The sequence below is a fragment of the Pieris rapae genome, chromosome 13, assembly GCF_905147795.1.
Source record: "Pieris rapae chromosome 13, ilPieRapa1.1, whole genome shotgun sequence".
NCBI classification, from domain to species: Eukaryota; Metazoa; Arthropoda; class Insecta; order Lepidoptera; family Pieridae; genus Pieris; species Pieris rapae.
Window position 1 is genome coordinate 1686153 of NC_059521.1, and position 25716 is coordinate 1711868.

At 33.3% G+C, this 25716-nt stretch overlaps 2 protein-coding genes and 1 long non-coding RNA gene across 4 annotated transcripts in view; 2 read left to right on the forward strand and 1 right to left on the reverse strand.

Annotated features, from left to right (window-relative positions):
* LOC110992644 (calcium-transporting ATPase type 2C member 1) overlaps positions 1–11180 on the forward strand; it is a 28712-nt gene extending 17532 nt beyond the window's left edge. For both annotated transcript variants that reach the window (XM_045630902.1, XM_045630901.1), the window contains exons 6-19: positions 193–430; positions 1220–1351; positions 1471–1637; positions 2009–2154; positions 2492–2694; positions 3316–3495; positions 3890–3987; positions 4808–4895; positions 5404–5533; positions 6671–6840; positions 7436–7599; positions 8507–8640; positions 9473–9576; positions 10159–11180. In XM_045630902.1, coding sequence (XP_045486858.1) covers positions 193–430; positions 1220–1351; positions 1471–1637; positions 2009–2154; positions 2492–2694; positions 3316–3495; positions 3890–3987; positions 4808–4895; positions 5404–5533; positions 6671–6840; positions 7436–7599; positions 8507–8640; positions 9473–9576; positions 10159–10295 — 2091 coding nt within the window. In that variant the 3' untranslated portion in view covers positions 10296–11180. The remainder of the gene's footprint in view (positions 1–192; positions 431–1219; positions 1352–1470; positions 1638–2008; positions 2155–2491; positions 2695–3315; positions 3496–3889; positions 3988–4807; positions 4896–5403; positions 5534–6670; positions 6841–7435; positions 7600–8506; positions 8641–9472; positions 9577–10158) is intronic.
* A 5652-nt stretch (positions 11181–16832) lies between these two features.
* LOC110992336 lies at positions 16833–18824 on the forward strand. The gene is made up of 3 exons (XR_006750569.1): positions 16833–17181; positions 17567–17665; positions 18317–18824. It is a non-coding gene; the product is annotated as an uncharacterized LOC110992336 (long non-coding RNA).
* Positions 18644–25518, reverse strand: LOC110992307 (beta-1,3-glucan-binding protein). The gene is made up of 9 exons (XM_022258068.2): positions 25339–25518; positions 24460–24687; positions 23727–23893; positions 22796–22947; positions 21827–21990; positions 20934–21058; positions 20195–20312; positions 19626–19771; positions 18644–19348 (listed from the first exon to the last, which is right to left on the reverse strand). Exons 1-9 carry the CDS (start codon positions 25478–25480, stop codon positions 19151–19153), a joined length of 1440 nt encoding a protein of 479 aa, XP_022113760.2. The 5' UTR covers positions 25481–25518; the 3' UTR covers positions 18644–19150.
* Between the last annotated feature and the right edge of the window lie 198 nt (positions 25519–25716).

Genomic DNA, 25716 nt, shown 5'->3' on the forward strand with positions numbered 1-25716 from the left:
CATATTATTGTTACATGCAGTCCTAAAAGGTACCAATAGCAATTATACATACAACAGGGAAAAATATTTTAACTTCGAACACTATTACTAGATGGCGCTACGCAGGCCGTTTATGTAAATCGCGCGCTTTAGCGTAAATGCAATTCGACAGAAAGAGACAGAATAATACTTTAGAATACTGGGTGATTTTAGGGTATAGTAGTCAGCACTGGCGAGCGATCTGAATTTGGTGACATATTCCGTATGATGCAAGCCGAAGAAGCTCCAAAAACACCTCTTCAACGATCAATGGATACCCTTGGAGCTCAATTATCGCTGTACAGTTTCTGCATCATTGGCTTCATCATGGTGGCTGGATGGCTTCAGGGCAAGGCTTTGCAGGAAATGTTTACTATTGGAGTCAGTTTGGCTGTGGCTGCCATACCAGAAGGTATACGTTATTTTGAAATACAGCACTAGGTGGTGTTTATTAAGCCTTATAGATAAGCCCTATGGTTAAGATTCAGTCGAAACAGCACCTAGTATGACGTATTAAAATTAAGAAGATCTTAAGATCATACAAAGAGTATGTAAGAGTTCTAATAAAATTTTCGAGTCGTTCAAGATTCCATATGTATTTAATTTCCATATTTAAGATTCCATAGATATTTAATTTTGTTCAAGCTAATATATACGTTGTATTTTATGTGCAAACCGTGAGCAGTGTCGACCTAGTGGCGCGTGCGACTCACATCCACCAATGGACTTTATTTATTTGCGGACATTAGTTCGAACGGTGAAGGTAAACATCGTGAGGAAACTGACATCGTATGTCAGGCAGAGGAGGCTGATCACATACTTGCCTATTAATTTTTTTTTGTAACAGAAACAGAAATCTGAGGCCGACGCTACACCTAAAAAATTTTTTATACGTGCTAACTAGCGTAGTTTTTGGGCCTGTTTCACAATATATGGATAAAGTGTCAAATAGCTATGCAACACATAAATTATTCGAAAGATAAAAGTTCCAAATAAGATACTTGGAATTTCATGACGTATAGCGCTATCTGACAGTCGTGAAACGCAAAAATACTATTTATCCTACGAATAAGTAATAAATAGCTTATTTGGAACTTATCCGGACATTGTGAAACAGGCCCTTAGTCTTTAGTTTTTAAAGTCTACATAGTTTTATATTCTATAGTCTATACTTATATTAACAATATACGTGTCATTTTAGGTCTGCCCATAGTAGTGACAGTGACACTAGCACTAGGAGTGATGCGTATGGCCAAACGGAACGCGATTGTCAAAAAACTACCCACGGTTGAAACTCTTGGATGTGTCAATGTCATTTGCAGTGACAAGACAGGTAATGTTGAAAAAATTGATGTGATTGGCACTTGTACTTGAACTTGACTATGATTTGGTTTAAGATATTATGTTTTCTATCTAATAAATTTAATATTTGTTCTTTTTTTTTAATTTAAGGTACTCTTACCAAGAATGAAATGACAGTGACAACTCTTTCAACGTCCGGGGGACATATAGCAGAAGTGTCAGGTTCCGGATACAACTCCAAAGGGGACATTCAGCTAAGAGCTTATAAAGGCCGAGACCTGGATATTGCCAGGATGGGAGTCAATAGTATGCTGGAGGTATTAACAATATATTACCACTTACCATTTTTTAGCTGAGAATTAGGGTAGTCTTAAATGCTTAAATAAAACAATTGTACTTAGTAAAAGTCCTCCACTTAATAGAGATTGTATGTAGTGTTATTGGACACTTGAAACTTCTTTGTCCGCGTTGAAAAAAAATTACCGTCACATTTTTTCGTTACGCGCCATTTTGTTCATGTCCCTATCACGGTTGAGTCGAAACCCAAATTATAAAAATATATACTTAATAACGATAACAAAAATATATTTTAACAAAATAATTCTGTTAAAATTAATTAAATTCTGTAATAATCTTAGTCAAAGAATTACTGGTGATGTAGAAAATAGACTTAAAATATATATTTCAGGTTGGTATATTATGCAACAACGCACATATAAGGGATGAAGTATTGTTCGGACAACCCACAGAGGGCGCTATACTTGCGTGTGCGCTTAAAAACAATATGGAGGACATACGTGAAACTTATACACGCCTGAACGAGATACCGTATAGGTAAAAACAATTATATTAATATTTATTACATTAAATTAGATTTAAAATTAATTAATAAATGTTTTATTTATTAATTGTAAATGTAATTTAATTTCTAGTAGTATAGTCTTAATCAGGAATAAGATAACACCGAAAAACGCCACAAATTTCATTACTTTGTGGCCGTTGTCCTCATGAATGTGAAGTAAAGTAAAAATAATGTTTTTCTAAAAAAAAAACACTTTGAATTTTTTTTCTGAGCGCTGGAGAGCTATTCCGTGCAGGGTTCAAGGATTATCCATTCTTTCTGGGACACCTGTATAATATACATAATTGAATTTAATTAAAAATGTTTCAGCTCTGAAACAAAGATGATGGTGGTGAAATGTGCTCCCAAATTTAACGATGGGCAACACAAAGAAGAGGTATTCGTTAAAGGGGCGATTGAGAAAGTGTTGCCACTTTGCACACATTACATAGACAGCGCTGGCAACTATGCACCTATGAGTAAAGAGAAACAGACCGACTTTATGAATGAGGCTTATAATATCGCTAGGATGGGTGAGTAGAAAAAGATTTACAGATACAGAACACTTGTTATTTATATATACATATATTGTATGGTGTTTCTATTCGAATTTATAGTTTGTTGTCAAAGTCAAAACATGGTGATGTAAAGAATATTTTAACCTCGACTGAGATCTGCGAGTATAGGAAAAAAAATAACATAAAAATACTAACGAAATAGATTAAGTAGTTTTGAGGTATCAGCAGTTGATTGTTTAGGATTTATTAATTACTACACCTATATATATATATATATATATATATATAGGTGTTTAAGTAATTACAATTATGATTCAAGATATCTATGGCGATATCAAGATATCTAATTTTGCAAACTCGCCTAGCCTTGGTCAATGAATTTGAATGGTACTACAATAATCTAGGTCTTGACCGCAAACTTCTGTATCTGCTTTGTGATATTCTCTTCTCTTAATAGACAAGTAGGTGATCAGCCTTCTGTGCCTGACACACGCCGTAGTTTTAGTCTAAAGCATTCTGGTTTCCTGATGACATTTTCCTTCGCCGTACAAGCTAGTTTTGCATATATATACGGAAAATGATACCATGGCAATTCTGCTTGTCAATTTAGATGTTATTCTAAATAAAATTTTCCAGGTCTACGTATAATCGCGTTATGCCGCGGTAGCAGTCTTGAATCGTTGACGTATACGGGCGTGTGTGGTGTCTGCGATCCTCCCCGCGAGTCCGCTCGTACGGCCATCGCCGCCTTACGAAGATCTCAAGTGCAGGTCAAAATGGTCACTGGGGACGCCAGGCCTACTGCACTTGCTGTTGGTAAGGATTTTTTTTATTAGAAAACTGCTTTTGCATGTTTCGCGTATGTGTGCGTGCACGCAGGTAACCACGGTTCAAACACTGACAACAAGGCCCAGACTACGTACGTACTAGTAGTACGTAGTTAGTGCGAACGGTGCCTTGTTGGATGCACATATGTTTATGTCTTTATATTTTTGTAATCTCTCTTAAATAGTTTTTATGGCTGTTGTGTAGGCTCGTTTGCCTATAAATATATAGGAAATATCATCAGTGATCAACTGATCTATATTCTCAGTAAAGTTCTCTTACACAATAATTATTTCGTCGTAATCGAAGCTATGCGTGATAATGATAAGGCAACGGGAGATTTAGAGTTTAAATATCTTATTATACTATATATAATACTTTTTAGGACAAATGGTGGGTTTGGATGTTCTCCATTCGCAGTCCCTGTCTGGAGAACAGCTGGATTCAATGTCTGACGATGAACTGGACGCAATCATTGATACCGTAAGTTTCTTGTTTAGATTATATATTGCCCGCTCTATGCGCTTGACCTGCGAACTGGTATTAAATGTATATTTACAATTAATTTAATTTATTTGACGTTCATAAGTGTACTTGTATACCTAAATGAATAAAGATATTTTATTATTGTTGTTGTTATATGTCGCATTAAAGTAGTTACATCAGAGGCTTAATTGAATCTCTAGACAGTTAATTAAATATTGATATTCAATCAAATCGCTAAAGTTCCATCGGACAAGTGAGAGACCGAGACCGAACTTTTAACGAGTTTCCTTTAAACGTTCCTAGGCAACAAACATAACCAAATTTACAATAAAACAAAACACAGAACTCCCAAGATCTTAGTTCTTCACGATTACACCGAAATAACAATAACAAATGAAATAATCATGACGGAGTCAAGAGAGATAAACAAAGAACCACTCACACAACTAACATTTGCCTAAAGATATACTCTAAAAGTAATCAGCGTTGTCGTGACCGCCATTTTGTTTTACATTATTAATCAACACGCTGGCTTTCGCTGATTTATTTAAATCAATATGCTAGCGACTTGATTGAATATCGATGTTTAATTAAATGTCTAGAGATTTAATTAACGCTATGATTTAACTACTTTACTGCGACATATAGATTTATAAAATCTAGCGTTTGGGTTATAAATTTCAGAATGTATTTTTCCAAAATAAGAAAAAAGTGATAAATTTCGATTAATTTCAATGAAATGTTGTAAATTCTGCTATTTTAAGTTATTTTGGTATCAAACTTACGGAAATTGATGATTTTTTTTTAACATTTATAGGTGAGCGTATTTTACCGGGTAACGCCAAAGCACAAGTTATGTATCGTGAAATCACTTCAACGGCTTGGAAATATAGTTGGAATGACAGGTAAGAGTTTTAACATACGATCCTGTACAACTGGGACCATGGGGCATATTCTAAGTATTAATAACGATCTAAATATACAAAAACAATAGTTAACATAATTTTTAGCTTAATATAAATTTTAATACAATTGTAAAAAAGATTTCAATAGATATAATTATATAACCGTGGAAGAAACTAGAACCATAATTTCGATGACAATTGACATTTAGCACCTCATTAAACGCGTGACCATGCTTCATGCTTGACGTGTTGGCCATGCACTTTATAAATTCGATTTAATAAAGAATCGTTGTAAAGTAAATTTATGGTTTTTCAAATTTTTGAAGATTCTGACATGAATAAGGTAAAATAAAAACTGTTCATTCGTGCCCCGTCCCATTTTTATATAATAATATTAATGATATGGTGTTTTATTTCTGTGGGTATGTATTTTTGTATGTGATATAAATAGTTATGGCATTGGAGTAATCTGTAATGGTAGTTTATTTTAAATAAATAAAATTTATAGGCGATGGGGTAAATGACGGCGTGGCATTGAAACGCGCGGATATCGGAATAGCGATGGGACAAAATGGAACAGACGTTTGCAAGGAAGCCGCTGACATGATACTTGTTGATGATGATTTTGCTACTATTATGTAAGATTTCTAAAGTTTATTTATTTGAAAGAATATTTATTCATGATATTTTGAATTTGAAAATTGTGCAACTGTAATGATGCTGAAATAATTGAAGATTTAATTCACTTTTTAAACAAATTATTATAAACTAAATGAATATGAAGACCAATTAATGTATAATAATAATAATAATAGCGTTTTTTATCGGACATTTCGGCGTATTCTTTATTTTTTATTTTTCGTAGATTGATTCTTTCTTCCATTTCTGCTTGTCCGCTTGCCAGGTGGCAAAGGCCTCCTCCAATCTACTCCATTCTGGCCTTTCTAAGTCCACTCTACCCAATGTTGTTCTCTAACCTGGGTTGTTTACTGTTTTCTTTATAATTTGGTTTTTTATTTATTTTTGGAGGGTTTTGGTCTAATTAATGTAATTTAATTAATCAATAATGGAACAACATGTTTGTTATTACATATGAGAGCTTCGAAACAATTATTTTTATCCAATTCCCAATTAAAATCTGAAAATATTCTAATAAAAAATGCTTAAAATTTTACTGACTAGCTAAAAGGAAACGTCAGTTTTCACACGTGACATCTAATTAACAATCTAAAAGAAATGTAATTATTTCTTTACTTGCATATGTAATGCAATATTTAAATGATCATAATCCTTGGGATGCATTTGCTCCAGTTCAAACAATTATGAATTTATGACTCAAAACTTAGCGATTAAATAGCGTGGCGGAGAGTTTCTTGAAAGTTCTTGTCCACTCAACGCCTTTGACTTGCGAACTGGTAGTAAATGTAAATTTTTAATTAATTTAACTTCAGTTCTGACGTTCATAAGTCTACTTGTTTACCGATATGAACAAAGTAATTTGAGTTTCAGTTAACGCAACCTAATCGCGCGGTAGGTAAATCCTTAAACGTTCGCTCACCATAGATATTGAATGCTCAAAAGTAAAGAGTTTTCATTAATGATCGGCTTTGGACGTTATGTTCTACTACTGGAAGATGTTTATTTTTTTTTCTCCTGGGCCGTGTTTTGTAGTGTTTAATTTTTATCAGGCCCTAGAAAGCAAGGCCAATTTTTTTTATGAGAAGGCAAAGAGGCAATTCACATATCGTATACCAATACTTTTTTTAAATCCATAGATCCGCAATCGAAGAAGGAAAGTGTATATTCTACAATATACGGAACTTCGTGCGTTTCCAACTGTCAACATCAATCGCTGCGTTGTCGCTTATCGCTCTCGCTACTCTAATGGGCATACCTAATCCACTGAACGCCATGCAAATATTGTGGATTAATATTATTATGGACGGTACGAAAATTTCTTTGGTTTCAATTATTTTATTAACATTCCAAATGTTAATAAGCTTAAATTCTATATATGACTATAAATTTTTTATTTTTTATTATTTATATAGTGTATAAGGGGCCGTTCAAGTATTACGTAATAAGATTTACTGCAATTTATCCCCCACCTCTCCCATTTAATAAATAATAGAACATAAACGTATTCATTTATGTAGCAATCTCGAAAATGCATTTCGTTGTCAAGCATAGACAATGTGTGGATAATAAGTGTAAAAAGTAAGTAATTACTGTTGATATCATCAGCAAATAAAAAAATCAAAGAGTTCCCTCCCCCTTACGATGCTTATACGTTAGTGTACGCACTTGAACGACCCCTTATGTAAGATTCCTGATTCCAAAATACCTGAAAGATTTAAAAATATTTTATAACTAAATTGATTGTTTCGACTTTAGACAATCAAAAAAAGAGGTTAATTTTAAATGAGTAACTGCAAGATGTTATTGTATTTAATTTAAATTAGCCTCTATCATTTATTATGCTATTTTTGATTCTAAATTTTTTTCCAACAATATCTGCATATCATTATGAATTCACCCAGGTCCCCCAGCTCAATCGCTGGGAGTAGAACCTGTAGACCACGAGGTGTTAAAACGCAAACCACGTGACACAACGCGACGGATAATCTCCCGCGCAGTACTTGGTTCGGTATTGCTGTCCGCTGCCATCATCATAGCTGGTACTCTGTGGGTGTTTAATAGGGAGGTGAGTTATTGGATAAAATGGGCGTCTTCATGATATTAGGAATCTATATGTAGCCAGTTAATAAGCAATTTTAACTTTTATTTATCGTTAATAGTAATATCAATTTAAGAAAGTTTTGCTACTAGTTCGGGGCGGTTGTTGTAGATGTGTCTGCATATGATAAATAAAATATATGTATGTATGTCAACAGGCTTTAATGGTTAAAACATGAGCTTATTACAAAGATAATAGGGGTTCGCTGGATATGTACAGTAAACTCATAAAACGTCGAAAATACGCAATTTTGATTATCCATGTGAATGAAAAAATTTCATAATAAATAATATTTGAACCGCTTCATATTTTTATCGTCACAAATTCAAACTTAAAAGAGCAGGAAATTTTTCATTACTTATTCTGTGACGAATTCGGGGAATCCCCTTTTTTGAATGATATATTGTAGCGATTTCATCGTCTATTCAAAACTGTTACAATAAGGTTTTTACGACATTAAAATATTTTTGTGCTAATAGGATTAATTGTAAAACTTACATAAATATTGCAAATTAATGACTCTTGCCGAAATATTCTCTAAAATTAATGTATATATGGTATACATTAAATATATGTAATGTTCCATGGTTTAGTTTTGTTGTCTAAATTATATGTCTTATGTATTTCTGCTTACCTTATCTATTTTTTGTTGCTTTCAAAGTCGTTACCTGAAAGAGATCGCTCAAAAGCGATAAGACCGCCACTTTCCCTCCTTTTTATTCAATAGTAACAACTGTATTATATTATATACAACGAAGTGTTAATAAGTAAATTTACATGTCAAAATTCTCTTCTGCCCCGAGTGGCCGACATCCACCCTTGTCCGCTGCATATTTCAGACTGAATTTGAAATTAATTAAAAATCTTTTTTCAGATGTCTGACAACAAAATAACCCCACGCGATACGACGATGACATTCACATGCTTCGTCTTGTTCGACATGTTCAATGCACTGTCGTGTCGTTCGCAGACCAAGTCGATATTCGAAGTGGGACTATTTTCCAATAAGTATGTTTATATTGAAGCTACATTTGATTGTAGAATCTAGATGATTCTACATATATCATAAGATTACACTGTTGAATCATCAATCATAAGATTACGCTGTTTCTTATAACATGTGGTATAGCAACAGGACACAAGCAAGGAGGCTCACCTGATGTTAAGTGATACCACCGCCATGGACACTTTCAATGCCAGAGGGCTCGCGTGTGCGATGCCGGCCTTACGCTCTTTTATTGAAGGCCCCTAAGTCGAATGGGTTCGGTAATATTTCAGTGGGCAGCTGGTTCCACAAAGCGGTGGTGCGCAGCAAAAGATGCCCATGGACACTCAAACTGCTCGCAAGTGTGGGTGTTATATTTTTGAAGTTTTGGCACGTTAGGGTGAAATAATGAGAGTACATTTTTACGATGCGCACGCACACCGTCACAAAACAGCGATTCTTTGAAGTTAGCTGTAGTCAACATTTTAGTTTTTTTTTGTGATATTTAAATAAACTTTATTTAACTCGATAATGCATCATGATAAATCTTTCAATGTATTAATTTTTTTTTCTATTGTTAGTGTCAACAAACATAGAATATTTTTTTTAAAACATCTTTATCTTGTTACGCCTAAGAAGTATAACTAACGCGTGTTCATAAGTACACATACATTTTTATATAATTTTCTTCAAATGTTCAATTTTTCTATTTGTGTTCTTGATTCAATGACCCCTGGTCGGACTGTGGGTATTTTTAGCTCTTGTCGAGTCATGAGGCATTTTACCTCGGTCTAAATAAAATTCAAACTTACATACATACTCCATTCCTAAATGTTTTTTCCTTTATAATTCCAGAATGTTCCTGATAGCGGTGTCGCTAAGTTTGGTAGGACAAATGCTGGTCATCTACTTCCCGCCGTTACAAAGGGTGTTCCAGACCGAAGCACTTACTGGACATGGTAAGACATTTGATTGTAGGTCTGAAAGGTGTCAGATTGTTTTCATCTGTAAACAATCTGACATCTCTCAGATGGTTCGAAATCTGTAGCATCATAGTTTGATGATATATCGTTGGTAGCTCAATGGACGGCTAAATTCGTCTTGTCCGTTTGATTTCACGTAAAAAATAAATAGTCTAGTCACAAGTAGTTTTAAACTTGTTGAATTCAGATATTTAATACAATACATCGGCACATCGATTTTATAATTATATAGCCTAGTAGTAGCTTTAGCGCCTATGGTGAATGAAAACCGAAGTTCATCGCTTATCTGGCAAAGAGGGCTAATCATCTACTTGTCTATTTTTTTTAAAGAAACAGATAAGGAAATCTGCGGGACCGGACAAAGAAGATTGTAGTGCCACAGATTTTTTCATTGCATCTTATAAAGATTAGGAAATCCGTTATTTGCCTTCGTAATATTTTAATACTAACATTTCGCAGAAAAGCAAATTGATCGTTAATGCCCATATTTCGATGTTTCGTTTCTTTGCAATTGTGCCAACATTCACTTCGATAAAAAATATTAAAATCTTATTTCAGATCTGATATTCCTAGTGTGCTTGACGTCAAGCGTGTTCATAGTCAGCGAAGCTAAAAAACTAATAGAGCGTACGATCAAGAGGCGGTCCTTCCCAAAGTTTTCGACGAAGGCCCGCGATGCGATGGATTTTGTATGACAGGAGCCCGAGAAAATGGATTAGGCGAGTCTGACATGTGTCACACTGACACCTGTCAGTATGAGGCGCGTGACAGTGGCTGTCAGTCTGACGCGGCCCGACATGACGTATGTCAAGCCGAAACGCGTCAGCCTGGCAGCAGCCGCGCCTTCGTTGTGTTAGATCTGCAGGACAGTAACGAAGACGCTAAGCGTCATAAAAAGTTTAAACTGTGCAAACACTTATTTAAAACTAATAATTATGAACCAGTGAATGACTCGTGTATAAGTGATACCCGCTTTAGTAAGAAGGGACAAATTGTGTCGAGGTCGTGTCAAACAGACCCGTTGGATAACGTTGTATGGATGCTGGATGAGTGCGATATCGACAGACCAATTTTTGTTAGACGAAAATCGACTAAGCGTGACAAACACAGGAACCAAGCTTCTAAAGAATTTAAGTCTGAGAAATCGGATGAGCCCAGTAAAAGTGAAATCAAAGACCCTCTCTCTCATTCTGTTGTCACTAATGTGTCACTAACACAGCAGCCAAGACCAATTTCTTTGATTGATGAAGCTATGACGTCAAACGAGAGTTGTCAGACGTCCTTCATCGATACACGTGTGACAAGTGACATATGTCAAAATGTGATGTTTGACATCCCGTTGAGACCTCTAGAGGGTCCTTCTGACAGATGTCAGATCAATGACACACCGTTGACAGGTGATAGGCCTAAAGACCGAGAGAGCGATAAATCAGATCAAGGACCATTTGCTATTTACGATGGCAAAATTAATATTCCAATGCGTTTTTAATGTTAAACATTATTAGATGTATACATTTTTCATTTTCAATATGAATGGCTTAATCGGTTTTTGTTGTAAGAATGGATCAAATAATATTAGTTTAGTGGAATATTAAATAAGGCCTACATTTTAATGTCTAGTTTAAACCTGTCTTTTCGCTGTAATTTTACTGTCTTAACTCAAATTTAGGGATCATATAAAAACATGTCCTAAATCAAAATCTATTTACTACTATCAAATAATCTGTTTGGGGGATACTAGAATTTTGATTTTCAATAGCCGGAAAATTTGTTTATGTAGTTAATAATATTAAATTCTTTGTAAGAGTAATCAACTGTCCCTTTTCATCACAGCGTAAACACAATGTGACAGAACGAGACAACAGATTAGACAGATTTAGTTAATAAGGTAGTAAATATTTAAGTCTGGGCATTTTGTATCGCAGTATTGTGACTTAAGTTTAATGAGGTGACTTTAATTCCTACGCTTATTTTGATATTATATTTTCTAGTTAATTTGTGCTTAAAATGGAAAAAAACCCTATTAAACGCCTCTTTAGTGTTAAAGACACATGAAATGTGTGCTTTGAGGTGTTAGGTTTGATTTCATTAATGGAAGTTTTTAGTTCGGGTATAATTCCATGACTACATTTGATAATTAGACTTTTTTAAAGTCAAGTTTATATTTTTTTATATTTAAACTTCCTGTACTAACTGTCAAGCGAAGTTTTTCGCGGTATCTTGTCTATGGATGAATTGGCTCTATTTTTTTAGTGCATATAATAATGTAAAGTACAGTATGTAGTAGTTTAATTGCCAGTGTATAAAGCTTTGATTATTGTAAATATTATTTTTAATCGCTATTATTTATATATTATGTATTCTATTTATTATTTCCATAAAAACTAGAAATATTTTTTGTTTTTCTTTTCCACCAATTTATGTTGCCAGGCTTTTGAAGTGATAACTTTTTATGGGAGGGTATACCGCTTTGTTACGTAACGCGTTACGCGTCTATCTAGCTTCCCTTTCTCTTACGCATACGGCAGCGGTAAGCAGGCCTTTCACTCTAACACGCATTGTATTTCCTACAGATGCTTTCCCCTCCCTTCAATCAGTTTTTAGTGTTCTTTAGAAATTTAATGTGTGAGCTTATAACCTCAAACAAATATTACGAATGAAACAAGATGATCGCCGAAACATTACAGAATTAATTAGTTCAAATTAGATTAGTTTGAGTTATCGCTTCTGCGCGTCTCGAGATGCACATTTTTTTATATTGTGAGACAATTTTGTTGCTTGTCCTATAGGGACCTTGTATAAAAAGAATATAAGCATGATGATACCATATCGTATTAATATAATGTACAACTAATGGAATGACTCTTCAAAGCTGCTATTGCCGTCAAATATTGCTGCACTCAATTTTCATAGTTTTTTTCACTCCAATTGATAGTTTACGGGGTAGATAAACTATACATAACTACCATATTAAATGAATTAATTGATTTAATGTTTTGTTACGATTACAAAAAAAATATAAAAAAGTAAATATATGAGCATCCAATAACAAGCCACCAAGCGTGCACGCACACAAATGCGTATACATACAAAAGTTTATTGTGGTTACGTGCATGTAACTATGAAAAGATGTCGATAATGTCAATAAAAATAAACATGTATATGGTATAAGTTCATTGGATGCCGCACTATGATCGACGTCCGTAGTTCCACAACTGAGCGTTTTTAAGGCACATTTTCCAAACACCACTAGCTTACTGAAGAATTTTTAAAATTAGTCTCACGGCAATGGTAAGGACGATTCTGCAAGTAAAGGTGTGTTTTATATATGTATAAATTTATATACACGCAGCTATATGCAGGGTGTTAACTCGACGAAAAATTAAATATAATAGATACAGATATTATTCATTCTGTATACAGAAGTATATATCGTTATATTGAGGCTTTTTAAACATATCGTTTAATATCGATATATATCAGAGAAACGTACGATTTTATTCATAAACGCGCTGTAAATTCGGAAACAAGTTGCCAAAACAGCAAGTCAAGACAGTTGACACCGTAAAATCTTCAGAAAAAACCTATGACAGTTGTGTTGTTCGCTTCTAAAGTTGTATATTAATCTTAGCGTTTTTTTAGGATGATAGAGACAAAACAATCAATAATGAGTGAGATTTAATGGTTATGTTTTTAAATTCTATACATAGCTTTATATATTTTTATTTACCCTATATATGGCCTAATGTCAAGTTTTCATATTTTCCATAAATTATTATTGCTTATTATTTCTTTATAAATCGTTTTTTTTATTCTATTACTACTGCGATCGAGACTGATGATCGCCATTTTGAATTTGTATTTAGTGAAAGGTATTTTCTTTCATCCCACACAATGATCATAGTACCGATCTTGCTTATATATTTTGTTAATAGCAGATGAAATTCTAGCCTTAAATAGAAAATAATATAGAGCATATGACAAATGCAACAATTTGTAAGAAATCGAATTCATTTCATGTATTTCAAGAAACGATACTTTCGTATAGTTTGATATGTCAGATATCTTCTGCTTTAGAAGTGACAGTGTGGGTTTGAAATCGGAGCTCGTTTGCAAAGGTTGTTAAGCGGTGAAACCGTGATTTAGTATTTACAGAGCCATTTTCGATGTTATTAAGCACATAGCAAGATTATTTTCATATTATTCGTATATATCGTAAAGTTAAATTATTCTTTGCAATAACTGTTACTGACTTTCTATTAACACTAATATGGCATACATTTTATTAAATTATAACGCATTATTTTAAATTAAAGAGCGTTCTTGGTTAAATTTAACTAAAATTTTATTGGTCAAAGTGGCTCAAACAATATGTCCCAAACCTCTCAAGGTTCGTTTAGCTGTTTTAATATGTAAAATACTTATACGAGTAGAAATATAAAAATCTGTAGATGTAGTGTTTATCTCTATAGAAATAAGATATAAAATATCTTTGTCTATTGGAAATTTGATGTTCATTAATATATACGTAGTGTTTTATAAATTGGCTAAAGTGCGATCGTTTTATTCTATATCGTATTATTCAAATAAATTATGATGAATTATTGTAAATGCATCCACTTACATATGAACTATATAGAGAATACACAGGCAAACTGGTGGTTCATTAAACAGATGGACCGAGATAGGCGCTGGATAGAAACTGGTGGAAGTGGATAGTGGTAGGTGGAAACTGAGACTAGCTCCAGATGTTTCCTTGCTGACCAAAACTGAGAGAACCTAGACTGAGCTAATGACCGAAGAGCGGTATACTTGCTGGTAGAGGCTAAACATTTGTTATAAGATATGACGGAAAGGTTGACCAACGATTTAAGGTTAGCAAGTTTATATAGGAGCTATTTGATTTTTGATGATTAAAAGGATACAAAAATCCTAAGTATATAAATATAAAAAAAAACTTTCGTCTTTTCAATGAAATCGTGACATTTCTTTGTTTTGATGCGTAATTTTCATCAAGTTGGCGCTAAGTTTGATTCCTGTGTTAAACACTTATTGCAATTTGACATACTGGGGATATGTCATCCGAAATAGAGAATCGGATAGAGTAAATTATATTGTCCTCGTAAGAAATGTTAGGTACGTAGAAACATCGAAAAAGCAATTAGCTTAATTCTCCATAATATATTATTTATACGTCTATACTTTAATCTGTTTTTATGAATTAAAATGATCGCACTGTTAGTCAATCTTTTGTCTACAACTCTATCCAATTTTCATATCTGATACTTAAGTGTTATTCATGTATTTAGATTTATATAAAATTCTCTTTTCAACTTCACACGAATTGTTTAAAGTATGCTTACGTAAACATTACTATCACAGATATAGATTTCGTGGTAAAATCAAATCTCGTCGTTTATCGATCTAATACCTAGCCATCTACTAACTTTGTTGAATTTTTTTGTAGCTAAGAACTGTCATTTAGACTCACATGTGTTTGCCTTATTGTTTGCGTAAGTGTACTTAACAAGATTTAATCAGTAGCCAATTAAATATTGAATCCTACTGAAATTTTTTGTCTGTATAATAAGAAAGAAATAGAGAACACGGTACACATAACAATAGTTCCTGAATTGTTTCAATATTTCGCATTTAGAAGATTTTGATAAATACACAATTCATTTTAATTTTTAAATCAATAATAATAGACAATAGGTATATGTTGGATCAATGGCGTTACTTTCAGCCGTCATTGTCATATGTCAAAGGTTGTGTCAATTGACAGCTTCAAAGTATTATTACTATCGACGATTTAATAGTCGTTTATCTAAAGATCTAGCAATAAAAATATATTAACGGTTTTAAACTGATTTGACTTTGTGTGACAAATAATGACAATGACAGTTGATAATATTGCCATTGTATCGACATATATTAATTAAAGTTAAAAAGGATGTAAAATTTTAAAAGATATTTATATCTAATGGTGCTAATTCTGATGTACTTAAAATAACTATGACGCATGCATTTAAATTCTACTTTTTTTTTAATTCAGCATGAATTAAAAAAAAGTAGAATTTAAATGCAATATATGAAAGAAATTTTCTTCTTTCAAGAAAACTTCATTTGCACATAACACGTGATCAACTTAATAAACAGTAAATATATTAAGCACTATTATACCAAATAAAAAGAAAAACAAAACGAATTAGGCGTGCCTACATTTTATAATTATCCATTTAAAATAGGATGTGAAATTCTAAAATTTGAATAAATTAAAAAATGTATTTCTAAATCCCCGAACTAGACGGAAGTCTTATTTAAAATAATGCAAAATTTATACAGTATTATCTACGCCCTTATCTATTATAGAGAGTAATGAGAGTACATCTCAATTAGCACCATTACCAAAACGATCATAGCATGAAACTAATTGTGTTATGATGATTTTTTTGTACAAGAAATATTCGCGGTCACCTGATACTGCTTTAGTCATAAAACACTTATTATCTGGAGTGTATGAATTGTAAACACGACTTTAAAAATTTGTGTTTAAGTGTATTTTGCAATGCACATTACCAGTATCCTTGTGATTCACCTTACAACACGTTAGCTTATAATATGTTAAGCTTTAATGAAACAAGTTTTGATCCATCAATAATTAATTAGTCTTGTATTTCGACTCTGAGTAATGTAACCATCACTGTTTTAATAAATAAAGACATCTATGATTTTTTTTTTATTTTACCTTTTATAGACTTCATTATGCTTAGATATACTTTACTGAATAATATTTAGCAGATTTTAATGTCATATTAAATGACTTTCACTGTTCATAGTTAATAATAATAAAAGAGGAACGAATAGACGATTGTTGGTTTGCAATTAAAGCAGATTGTTACCTAAATAGACATTTCTAAAATTATATCGATACCAATTACGGCAAAAAAAACATTGAGCGTTGGAGTGCTGCGGTATAATAGACTCCCACAAAATATAAAATGTGCATTCAGCCTAGCAATATTTAAATTAAGATTAAATGACCATCTATTGAGTGGTTCCCAAATTCTACTAATTGTAATAAATTGTATCGTTAGCATATAAGTGTTCTCAGGTAAGTGACTAATGTTTATTATGAGAATAAATGTCTTCAAACCTAACATTAAAATATAGATTAAAAACCAACAGTTCAAAAGATCTTATAAATCTAGATAGAGAGTTGTGAAGAGGTTATCGCTGCCGATAAACTGGTTATTTTGCAAAAACAGTGTAAATTATAGCTGTGGTGCGAACCCACGAAATATTGTGTTGATAAATTTAAAGACGGCATTAAGAGAATCTGTACATATATAAATCTCTTCTAAAAAATCCGTATTAGGTTATAACAGCGGAATAATGATTGTACGTACCAATTCCATACTTGTACTAGCTTATATTGTATTAGTTAGTGGGCTTACAGAAAGCCAACGTTATTTAGAAGCTCCAGAAGTGACAAGTGTGTCTTTGGCAGAACCAGAAGGCCTGTATATCCAGTGGTGGCCGGTTAGACAAAGGGACGATGATCCAGTAATTGGGTACAAGGTATGCAAAGCTTTATCAGGTCGCTTTAATATAAGATTCAACCGCTTTTTTTGCTGGATTTTCTAAGACACGTGTCTTCTATACTAAAACTCATTGAGCTGCAAAGTCACCAAGTTAATAGTATACAAAATAAAATGAGGTAATTTTAGAAACAATACAGGTCCCGGCGTCGCCTTATTCCACGGGCAATAAAGCCAACGGAAACCGTCAACGGACTTGCGAGCCCCCTGGCGATGTCCATGGGCGGCGGTATCACTTAACATCAGGCGAATCTCCTGTCCAGTCTGTCATATAAAAATAAATAAATAAAGCGTAGCGGAAATTATTATATCTACGAATATTCGTCAAATTTCAATTGTAATTTTTTGAACATAATCATTTGTAGATAAGGCTTTGGGAAATACCAGAATCATCAACAACTGATATTCAATTAGTTAATGCTCTCAAGTATCCGGGGACAGTGACAAGCGAGGAATCCTCTAAGGTACATTAATTATTTACGCTTTAATAGCACCGATACAGTAATCATTGTTTTAGAATGCACAAAATAGGCGAGGGTTCGCCTCCTAATGGAGCCCGTGGCATAAATATAGTAGATAGTCGGTAACCATGATATTCGTTATTTTAAAATATATAAAGCCTCTGTGGTCAATTTGCGTTTCACATATGCGTTGCTGATAATAATTGTGGTAGACCAGATATTTCATTAAAATCCTATTCATAATATGTTATATGGTAATGTAATAGAACTTTTGCTAACACAATAAATTATACAACTACAATTTCTAAATTACACGAAATCAAAACATAATAATAAGAAACTGGTACATTTAGATTGTAAAGTTATAAATATGAACAGCTCAATAATCTATATGAAATAGGCACGCAAATGTCATATTAATTATCACTATACCATAATACAAAGAACAGTTGAGATATTTATAATTGTTGTCAAAATATATATATATATAATATATTATATATGTTTATTTTGTAATATATAATACAGGTATCGCTTATTCCACGTCATTCAATTTAAATGGGCAATAAACTATATGTACATAAATCACACAAAGTGCAGACTAACATCAAGACTTTGGTTATTACAAAATTTAATAGTTACATAAAATTTCAGTCATTTTCTATCAACAACACGGAGCCAATTTCCAGAGAAGAGATCGTTGGGTCTACGCACAAAGGTTTAATATCGGCTACAGTTAAAATCAAATATAATACGATTTACGAAGTTCGAGTATTGGGCTTTAAGAAGGACGTTGACGGGCCTATGTCTTTGCCTACGAGGACCAAGGTGGTGAAAGGAAGTGGTTATCAGGTTGTACTACAAAGGACGACAACTGGGTGTCGGATTACAGTACCTTCAGAAGTACAATACGAAAATGACCCATATCCATACGAACACAATTTTATTTTTTAAAACTATGATAGAAATTATACACAACAATAAAACTTGTGAACTTTTATTCATAAACGTCAAAAAGCTTTTGTAGGGAGTGTGATTGTTTTTATATAACAGCGGTTAATAGATGCTCAAAGCTTATATGACAAAATGTGATTACTCACATTACACATTACCAGAAGACTCGCAAGTGCGTTGCTGGCTTTAATGTGGATATTCAACAGCTAAGATGAAAAAAACTTTGAAATCGCGTCTTTAAATATTGGGAACCAGCGTAGATATTCTGTCGCAATGCAATTCTTAAAAAGCCGGCAACGCACATGCGAGCTTGCTGTGTGAGTGTCTTGTATCGGTATCACTTATCATCAGATGAGCCTCCTGCAAACGGGCAGGAGTCTTATAAATAACTTCAGTCTGAGATACAAGTACTGTTCTATGTATACAAAGTGGAAAGTTGATTAAACAATATTGTATAATGTCATATAACATATATATGTATTGTAATAAAAAAATATAAGTGATACAAATAGTTTTATTAAAATCCGACTAGCATTAAATCGCCCGGATTCGGACGTAATCGACGATCAATGGTTGTGTCCAAGTATTCCACCATGCATCAATATCCTGCCAAAAGTTCAAGGCTGCCTTCCTACCGGGATTTCTCCAGGGTTTCGGACGAGCACCTGATGTATAGGACCCATCTGGAAACTCGCTGATGCCACCAGCTGCGACACCGAGAGTCAAGTAAAACTGAAACGTAACCATGGATTGAGGCATTCTCCAAATAAACCAATCTAAAACTGACAGATTAATTAGTCTATTGAAAGTTCTATTTATTGCGTACTTTCAATTTGGTTGAAGTTTTTTGTCAGGCTTAAAAAGCTTAAGTTGGAGCAAATGTAGGACTCAAATAAAATATCTTTAAAGGCTTTTGCGACTTATATCCATCTCACTGGTGTAAAGCATTTGCCAGGATATATTATATTTAATAATAGGTATAGGTAATTATACACAGTAAATTGCGTACATAATCATCAAATGGAGCCATGTTAGAACCGGTCGCAAGTAAGTCCCTAGGTAATGGACAGTCGCGTCCCAACAGCCCCTGAAAGCCATTTGCTGAAGGTTCTATGCGTGCCCATTCAATACCATCGACTGCTAGTGTTATACGACCTGAAATTAAAAAAAACGGTTAATTAAAATTTCATATACACGTTGTAAATAACATTTACCCTTTTAGTTTATTAATGAGAAAGATTTACAGCTTATTACAAACTAAATATAAACTTATTTTTATGCTATTAAACAAATATTTACAAATATGTTCTTAAAATAAATTAGTAGATATCCTTATATATTATCATTTTATAAATAACTGTATGACGACTGATACGAAACATTATTTTATTATTATTATAAAATTCCTTAAACGTATTTTGTTTTTGCGCTAACTAGATAGTTATTAAAACATATGTCTAGCCTCTCTCAGCAGTTCTCTAATAGTAGTCAGGCAGCAGTATGTACAGCACTGTAACTAAATTAATCATTTTTTGTGTCTCAATAGTAGAGTTAGTAATGAGAAAGAATTTTGTTTACCTGGTTCCCATCTGGCGCTGTACGTATGAAAATCATTAGACCAGGGATCGGCTGCACTCCTTTTTCGAAGAAGGTGGCCCCGACAGTCAAAATCCATAATAGGGCCACCATATAACACCTACAGTAGAAATACTGATATGTATATTTGTATAATTTACAAGCATTAAATTTGGATGGATACGTTAAAAATTTACGTACGAATTATACAGTATATACCTATTTAAGCATCTTCGACCCGTAAATAAATCAGTGACGCTACAACCTCTTTAGTGCTTGGCCTCAGATTTCTGAATCTGTTTCATGATGATTTTGGATCATCTAATAGGTGATCAAATTCCAGTGACTGACACACGTCCTCGACTTTTTGGGTCAAAGACATGTCGGTTTCCTTCACCGTTCGAACAAATGTTAAATGCGCACATAGAAAAAAACTCCATTGGTGCACAGCCGGAATCGAACCTACGACCTCAGGTATGAGAGTCGCACGCTGAAGCCACTAGGCCAACACTGCTTTATCTCGACCGATAAGTGATATTTGGTACCCATATTATATTATATACATATTTTGGCTCTGTCTCCCAAGAAACAAGTATTTATGGCAACAGGTTATATGAAAGCTATACCTGTCCGTAGTCTACTCTACTATTATCATAGTAAAGCGGCAAGAGACGAAGCTCTATAACTTCTAATAGTGACACAGTATATGTAATAGTACACCGTGACACAGTACCAAACCTACCTTATTACTTAGATCTTCTGCTCCAAGGTTTAATTCATTGTTGCCTCTCGCTCCAGCGATTCTAATCATCCCGGAGGCGTAATTCATAAATCCATATTTATTCATTAATGGTTCTAATCGAATATCTGAAATTGACATAGATATAACATTTATTACTAACTAAACACACACAAAATTATAATAATCAGAGAAGAATAGAAACAAAAAAATATGGAAAGAAAAAAGGTAAGTTTTAAGTGTGTGTGTGTTGTGGTTGTAACTGGCCTAGTTCAAGATTATTCTGTGGAGCAGACGTGTTCTACAGTGCTGGTCATTCTGCCAGAGACCACCGTTTTTAGTTATTAGTTTATTAGTTTGTAACTGTTAATATTAATAACTAATTATAACTTTTTTATTACATTACATTTGTTGAGGATTTACAGCATCAATTTGTAGTTTTGATGACTTGGTTGATATTCAATTTATCATCACACATACTCGTATCTTGTGCACGAAACTAAATTCTTGGACATCATGAAAACTTATCTGTATCCCATAGAGACCACGAGGGTTAAACTTCTACACTTCAGCCATCTCTGATTCTTTCTCGTTTTTCTCAAAGGTAAATTAGGAGAAAATATTGGTACAATTAAAGAAAAACACTTTTTTACGGATTATAGTTATGTATTATTGTATTTAAACTTATAATTATTTATAACCACCGAGTGTCACCGTGACCATGCACGCTGTAAAGCACGCGAAACGTCGGTTAAATTTAAAATTATGTTTTAAATAATTATAAGTTTAAATACAATACATAACTATAATCCGTAAAAAAGTGGTTTTCTTTAAATGTGTAAAAGTTATGTTAATAAAAGACAATACTATGTTGGTACAATTGTTACTATTTATACCTGGATATAACCAATCTCCTTTTGGTAACTTCGCTCTGACTTCAACCACTCCATACTTAAAGGCCAACTTGGAAGTCAGCCTTCCGCTTACAACAGGTGGTAGAATGCTCGCGCCCCAGGCACTAACGCTGCATTTAGATGAATATGTGGTTCTACTTGTGCATCTAAAGTAAAACATAACGTGTATATACTGATGGACACGCGTTAGCGTTACGTAAACGTAACAAGATAAAAATATTTTTGAAAATTTTACCTTTTGTCATACGTTTGTAGAAAATACAAATAAAAAAACAATTGCAAAAAATGTATAGCTAACTTCAGGGTGTCGGATTTCGTGACGGTTTGCGCGTCAATCGTATAAAAAGACTCGCATCATTTTTTTTCCCTCGCAAAAATAGAAAAAAAAATATCGTACTTGATTTGTTGTTTCTGATTAGGTAAATGAGTTTTTCTAGGTCTTCTCGGTAGCAATTATACTATCTCTACATATCTTTCGAATACTATATAATATTTAGTTATAAGTTTGCATTCGTTTCTTTTATTTAAATCTTTTTGTAGCAAAAATCAGCCCGTAAAAATATTCCTTTCACGGGTGCACACCTAGGGAATGCCAGTCATTATATAGACCATTACTAAAATAGGCTTGCCTATAAATAATCGAATAAGCGAAGTATTTCCCCACAAATTCGACTTAGGCGCCTTCAATGCGTACTTCGGCGTACCAACTCTTAAAAGGCGGCAAAGCACATACGAGCCTGCTGGCAAGTGTCCATGGGCGGTGGCGGCTCATATCACTTAACATCAGATATGCCTCCTGCCCGTTTGCTCCCTATTACTTAAAAACCGCCCATTGCATTCAACCTTTAGTTTTATCACCGACTTTTACCGATTTATTGTTTTCATGTGTAACAAAGCGAAAATAAATTAAAAAACTAGTAATCTAACAAGTAAACTATATAATCAACTTACCCACTAGTGAGATCCAGGGTACCAGATAAAATTGAGGTATTAGAAAATCCTGCAAGATCCTGTTGGAGTTGGGGAGCGATTCTTAAGTAACCATTATCAACGGCTACCGTTTGACTTTTTGGTGGTCGTTGATATGATACAAAAGGATAGTCCTGAAAGTATTAAAATAATGTTGAAATTCTTATACGGATATCGTGAAACAGTATTACTATTTATAAGATATACTAAGTTAACTTACATAAGTACACTTATGAACGTCAATAATATGATAACCTTAAAAAGTAATAGTTAAAATATATTATAATAAAAGGAGTCCCTTTAGGCAAGGTTCCGAAGATACTGGCAGTGTTATCAATACTATTATATATTGTCTTTAACTTTTTACACTCTTACTTAAAATTAGCTAGGAAATAAACAAATATTCTGGGAATACCGTAGGCTGTACAGGCAGTTCTTCGAATGGTAATTTACTTTGATATTATATACAAGAACATATTATATTATATGAAACATATTTTTGCTATCTTTTCTGTTGTTTATAGTTTATATTGCAGTAACATGTCTGTTGCTGTCGTAATGTGCTCACGTACTTGGTGAAACGCGTATTTCATTCTAATTCAAATTCTAGATCATTTATTTATATACACAATGTACACTTATGAACGTCAAAAATAAATATGAAATGCTTCTAATTTTACATTTACTGCCAGTTCTCAAATCAAGGGCGAAGTACGGAAGAGTAGAACTGGCAATAAACTTCAACGGCGGTTTTTTTATTGTCCGATAGATTATTTTTTGACACTGATTCCATGCAAGAGTTATATAACTATAAATATAGAACTCTAACACCATTCGTGACTCCTAAAAAATCAAAACCGTCTACACTTCTGACGTGCCCAGAATGTTTCTAAGCAACCGTCTCAAAACTTACTGGTTGGTCTGGTATATACTGCTCTATGTACCAGAGATCCTGAAGTCGATCGAAATTATCCTCAAAAATAACTTGGCCAGCACACACTTTGCCGCCTGCAACCTCAGTCACAGTTGACTTACAGTCTGGTGATGAGGGCTTTGCGGGTGATGATGGATCAACCAGTTCTGAAATGTATAAAACCTTACGGGGTTAACTCAAAGAAATAAGCGACTGGAATCTAATCCAGTTCGCCATTATTAGTTTAGTGTAAGAATAGTTTTCCTATATTAGTTTATACAATCTGTAAGGCGGTATTGTTTGACGTTTCCTAGATATACAAGAAGGGTCCAACGAAAGCCTTTTAGAAAAAATGATTTACATCTGATAAGCCATTTGGTCATAATGTTTATTTGTTTTTACGATAAAAAACAACTTGTTTGTTGTAAAAATAGAATTGATACTTCCTATTGATAATTTATACAAGAGGCATTTTATGTTACGCTTTCGTTCGAAGGAAAATATCGTTATAGTTTATATTGTTTTAAAATTAAAAACTAGTTTGATTCCTTTAGATAGGACATGGCACCCAATAAAATTCATATGACCCTTCTGGTGTTTGTTTAGCTAATAGTTAATTTGTTTTATTGTAAGTTTAGAAGAATACATAACTTCACTCCGTTAAAAAAGTGTTATCTTTAATATTAGATTTTTTTTATTTTTTGTATTTGTAGTACTTATTAAATATTCTTACCAGCTACTGTGTAGGTAAGATTGTCGTTTAAATAGCCCTTTCTATCCCGCGTAACGAACACATAGTAATTGATGACATCACCAGGCTTAAGAGATATCGGGTCCTCAAACACCCAAGCCCCATTCGTGGGCTTGACGACCTCACCAGAAATTTGACCCACATCATTAATATTAATATTCCTATTAACATTCCCTTGGAACACGAATTGGCTGAGTTTTTTCTCCGGATCTGTAAATTTAATTAGTTAGGGATTATTCACCAGTTCAACTGAATTCCTTTCACAAAGATTGGTAAGTTGAATATGCAATACAAAAATTTACAATTTGAACCAACAGTTCCAGAGTTACCAGCTTCAACGATGTATATTCCAGCATTAGAATTTTTACACTATAGATCGGTATAGCTTTTGTTTACAAAGATATCTGTTCTTAGATAATGTGGGAAAATTGGCGCATGCGCAAACGAGTTTTTACCACCAAAAAAAAAAACAGCTGAAGATGGCTCTGTAGTCTGTATTAGAATTTTCTTCTAAGAAACTTTCTTAGCTTGGCCTTAATGATTTCTAACGGCTGCTCTATATAATTTAAAAATATCCGTCAATTATTAGTAAAATATATTGTTTCACTAAAACTTACGCAAGCGAAGTACTTATTAAAATTATTTAATAATAATTTTCTGTACATTTTCTCGTTAACATAAAATTTTAATATTATTATTTGGATTATACTGCTGAAGTATGTTATTACTAAAAAAGGCTTACAGGTCATAAACGGATCTAACAGATCCGAATCTACCTTCGAAACCGCTGGTAGAAATAATATCTTATGCATTTAAAATTTCAATATTTAAGGAAGCGAAAAATTACTTTTGTATACACACCTTGTATAGACACGCGAACACCTTTCGGTCTGAAAGCCTGTATCGTCACATCTGGTAACGACTGCGCGTGCGCACTTAGTATGAAGAATAAAATGGCAACACGACCGACCGGTTTGATAGACATTTTAGTACTCAGGGTCATGAGTTCATCGGATGATTAAACCGCAAATTTCCAACGACGGGTGAATCCCTATAAAATTAGTAATACGCTTCTTACGATAGATTACTTTTTATCATTTAATATTGTGGACCAGTTCTATTGAATTTTCGTATTGATATGTAAGAAATTAGAAAACATTCTAATGTAAGATTACTATATGTATTCATTATTATTTATACTAAATATATAATTAATATGTTAAAAATATTCAGAATTAA

Bases quoted from the DNA above. Each gene is read 5' to 3' on its own strand.
- LOC110992307 (XM_022258068.2), bottom strand. From the start codon at position 25,480: ATGACCCTGAGTACTAAAATGTCTATCAAACCGGTCGGTCGTGTTGCC. The intron at 20,313-20,933 runs GTAGGTTTGGTA...TTTCTACTGTAG, and splicing joins CAGAAGATCTAAGTAATAAG to GTGTTATATGGTGGCCCTAT. The intron at 19,349-19,625 runs GTACGCAATTTA...GTTACGTTTCAG, and splicing joins TGGCTCCATTTGATGATTAT to TTTTACTTGACTCTCGGTGT.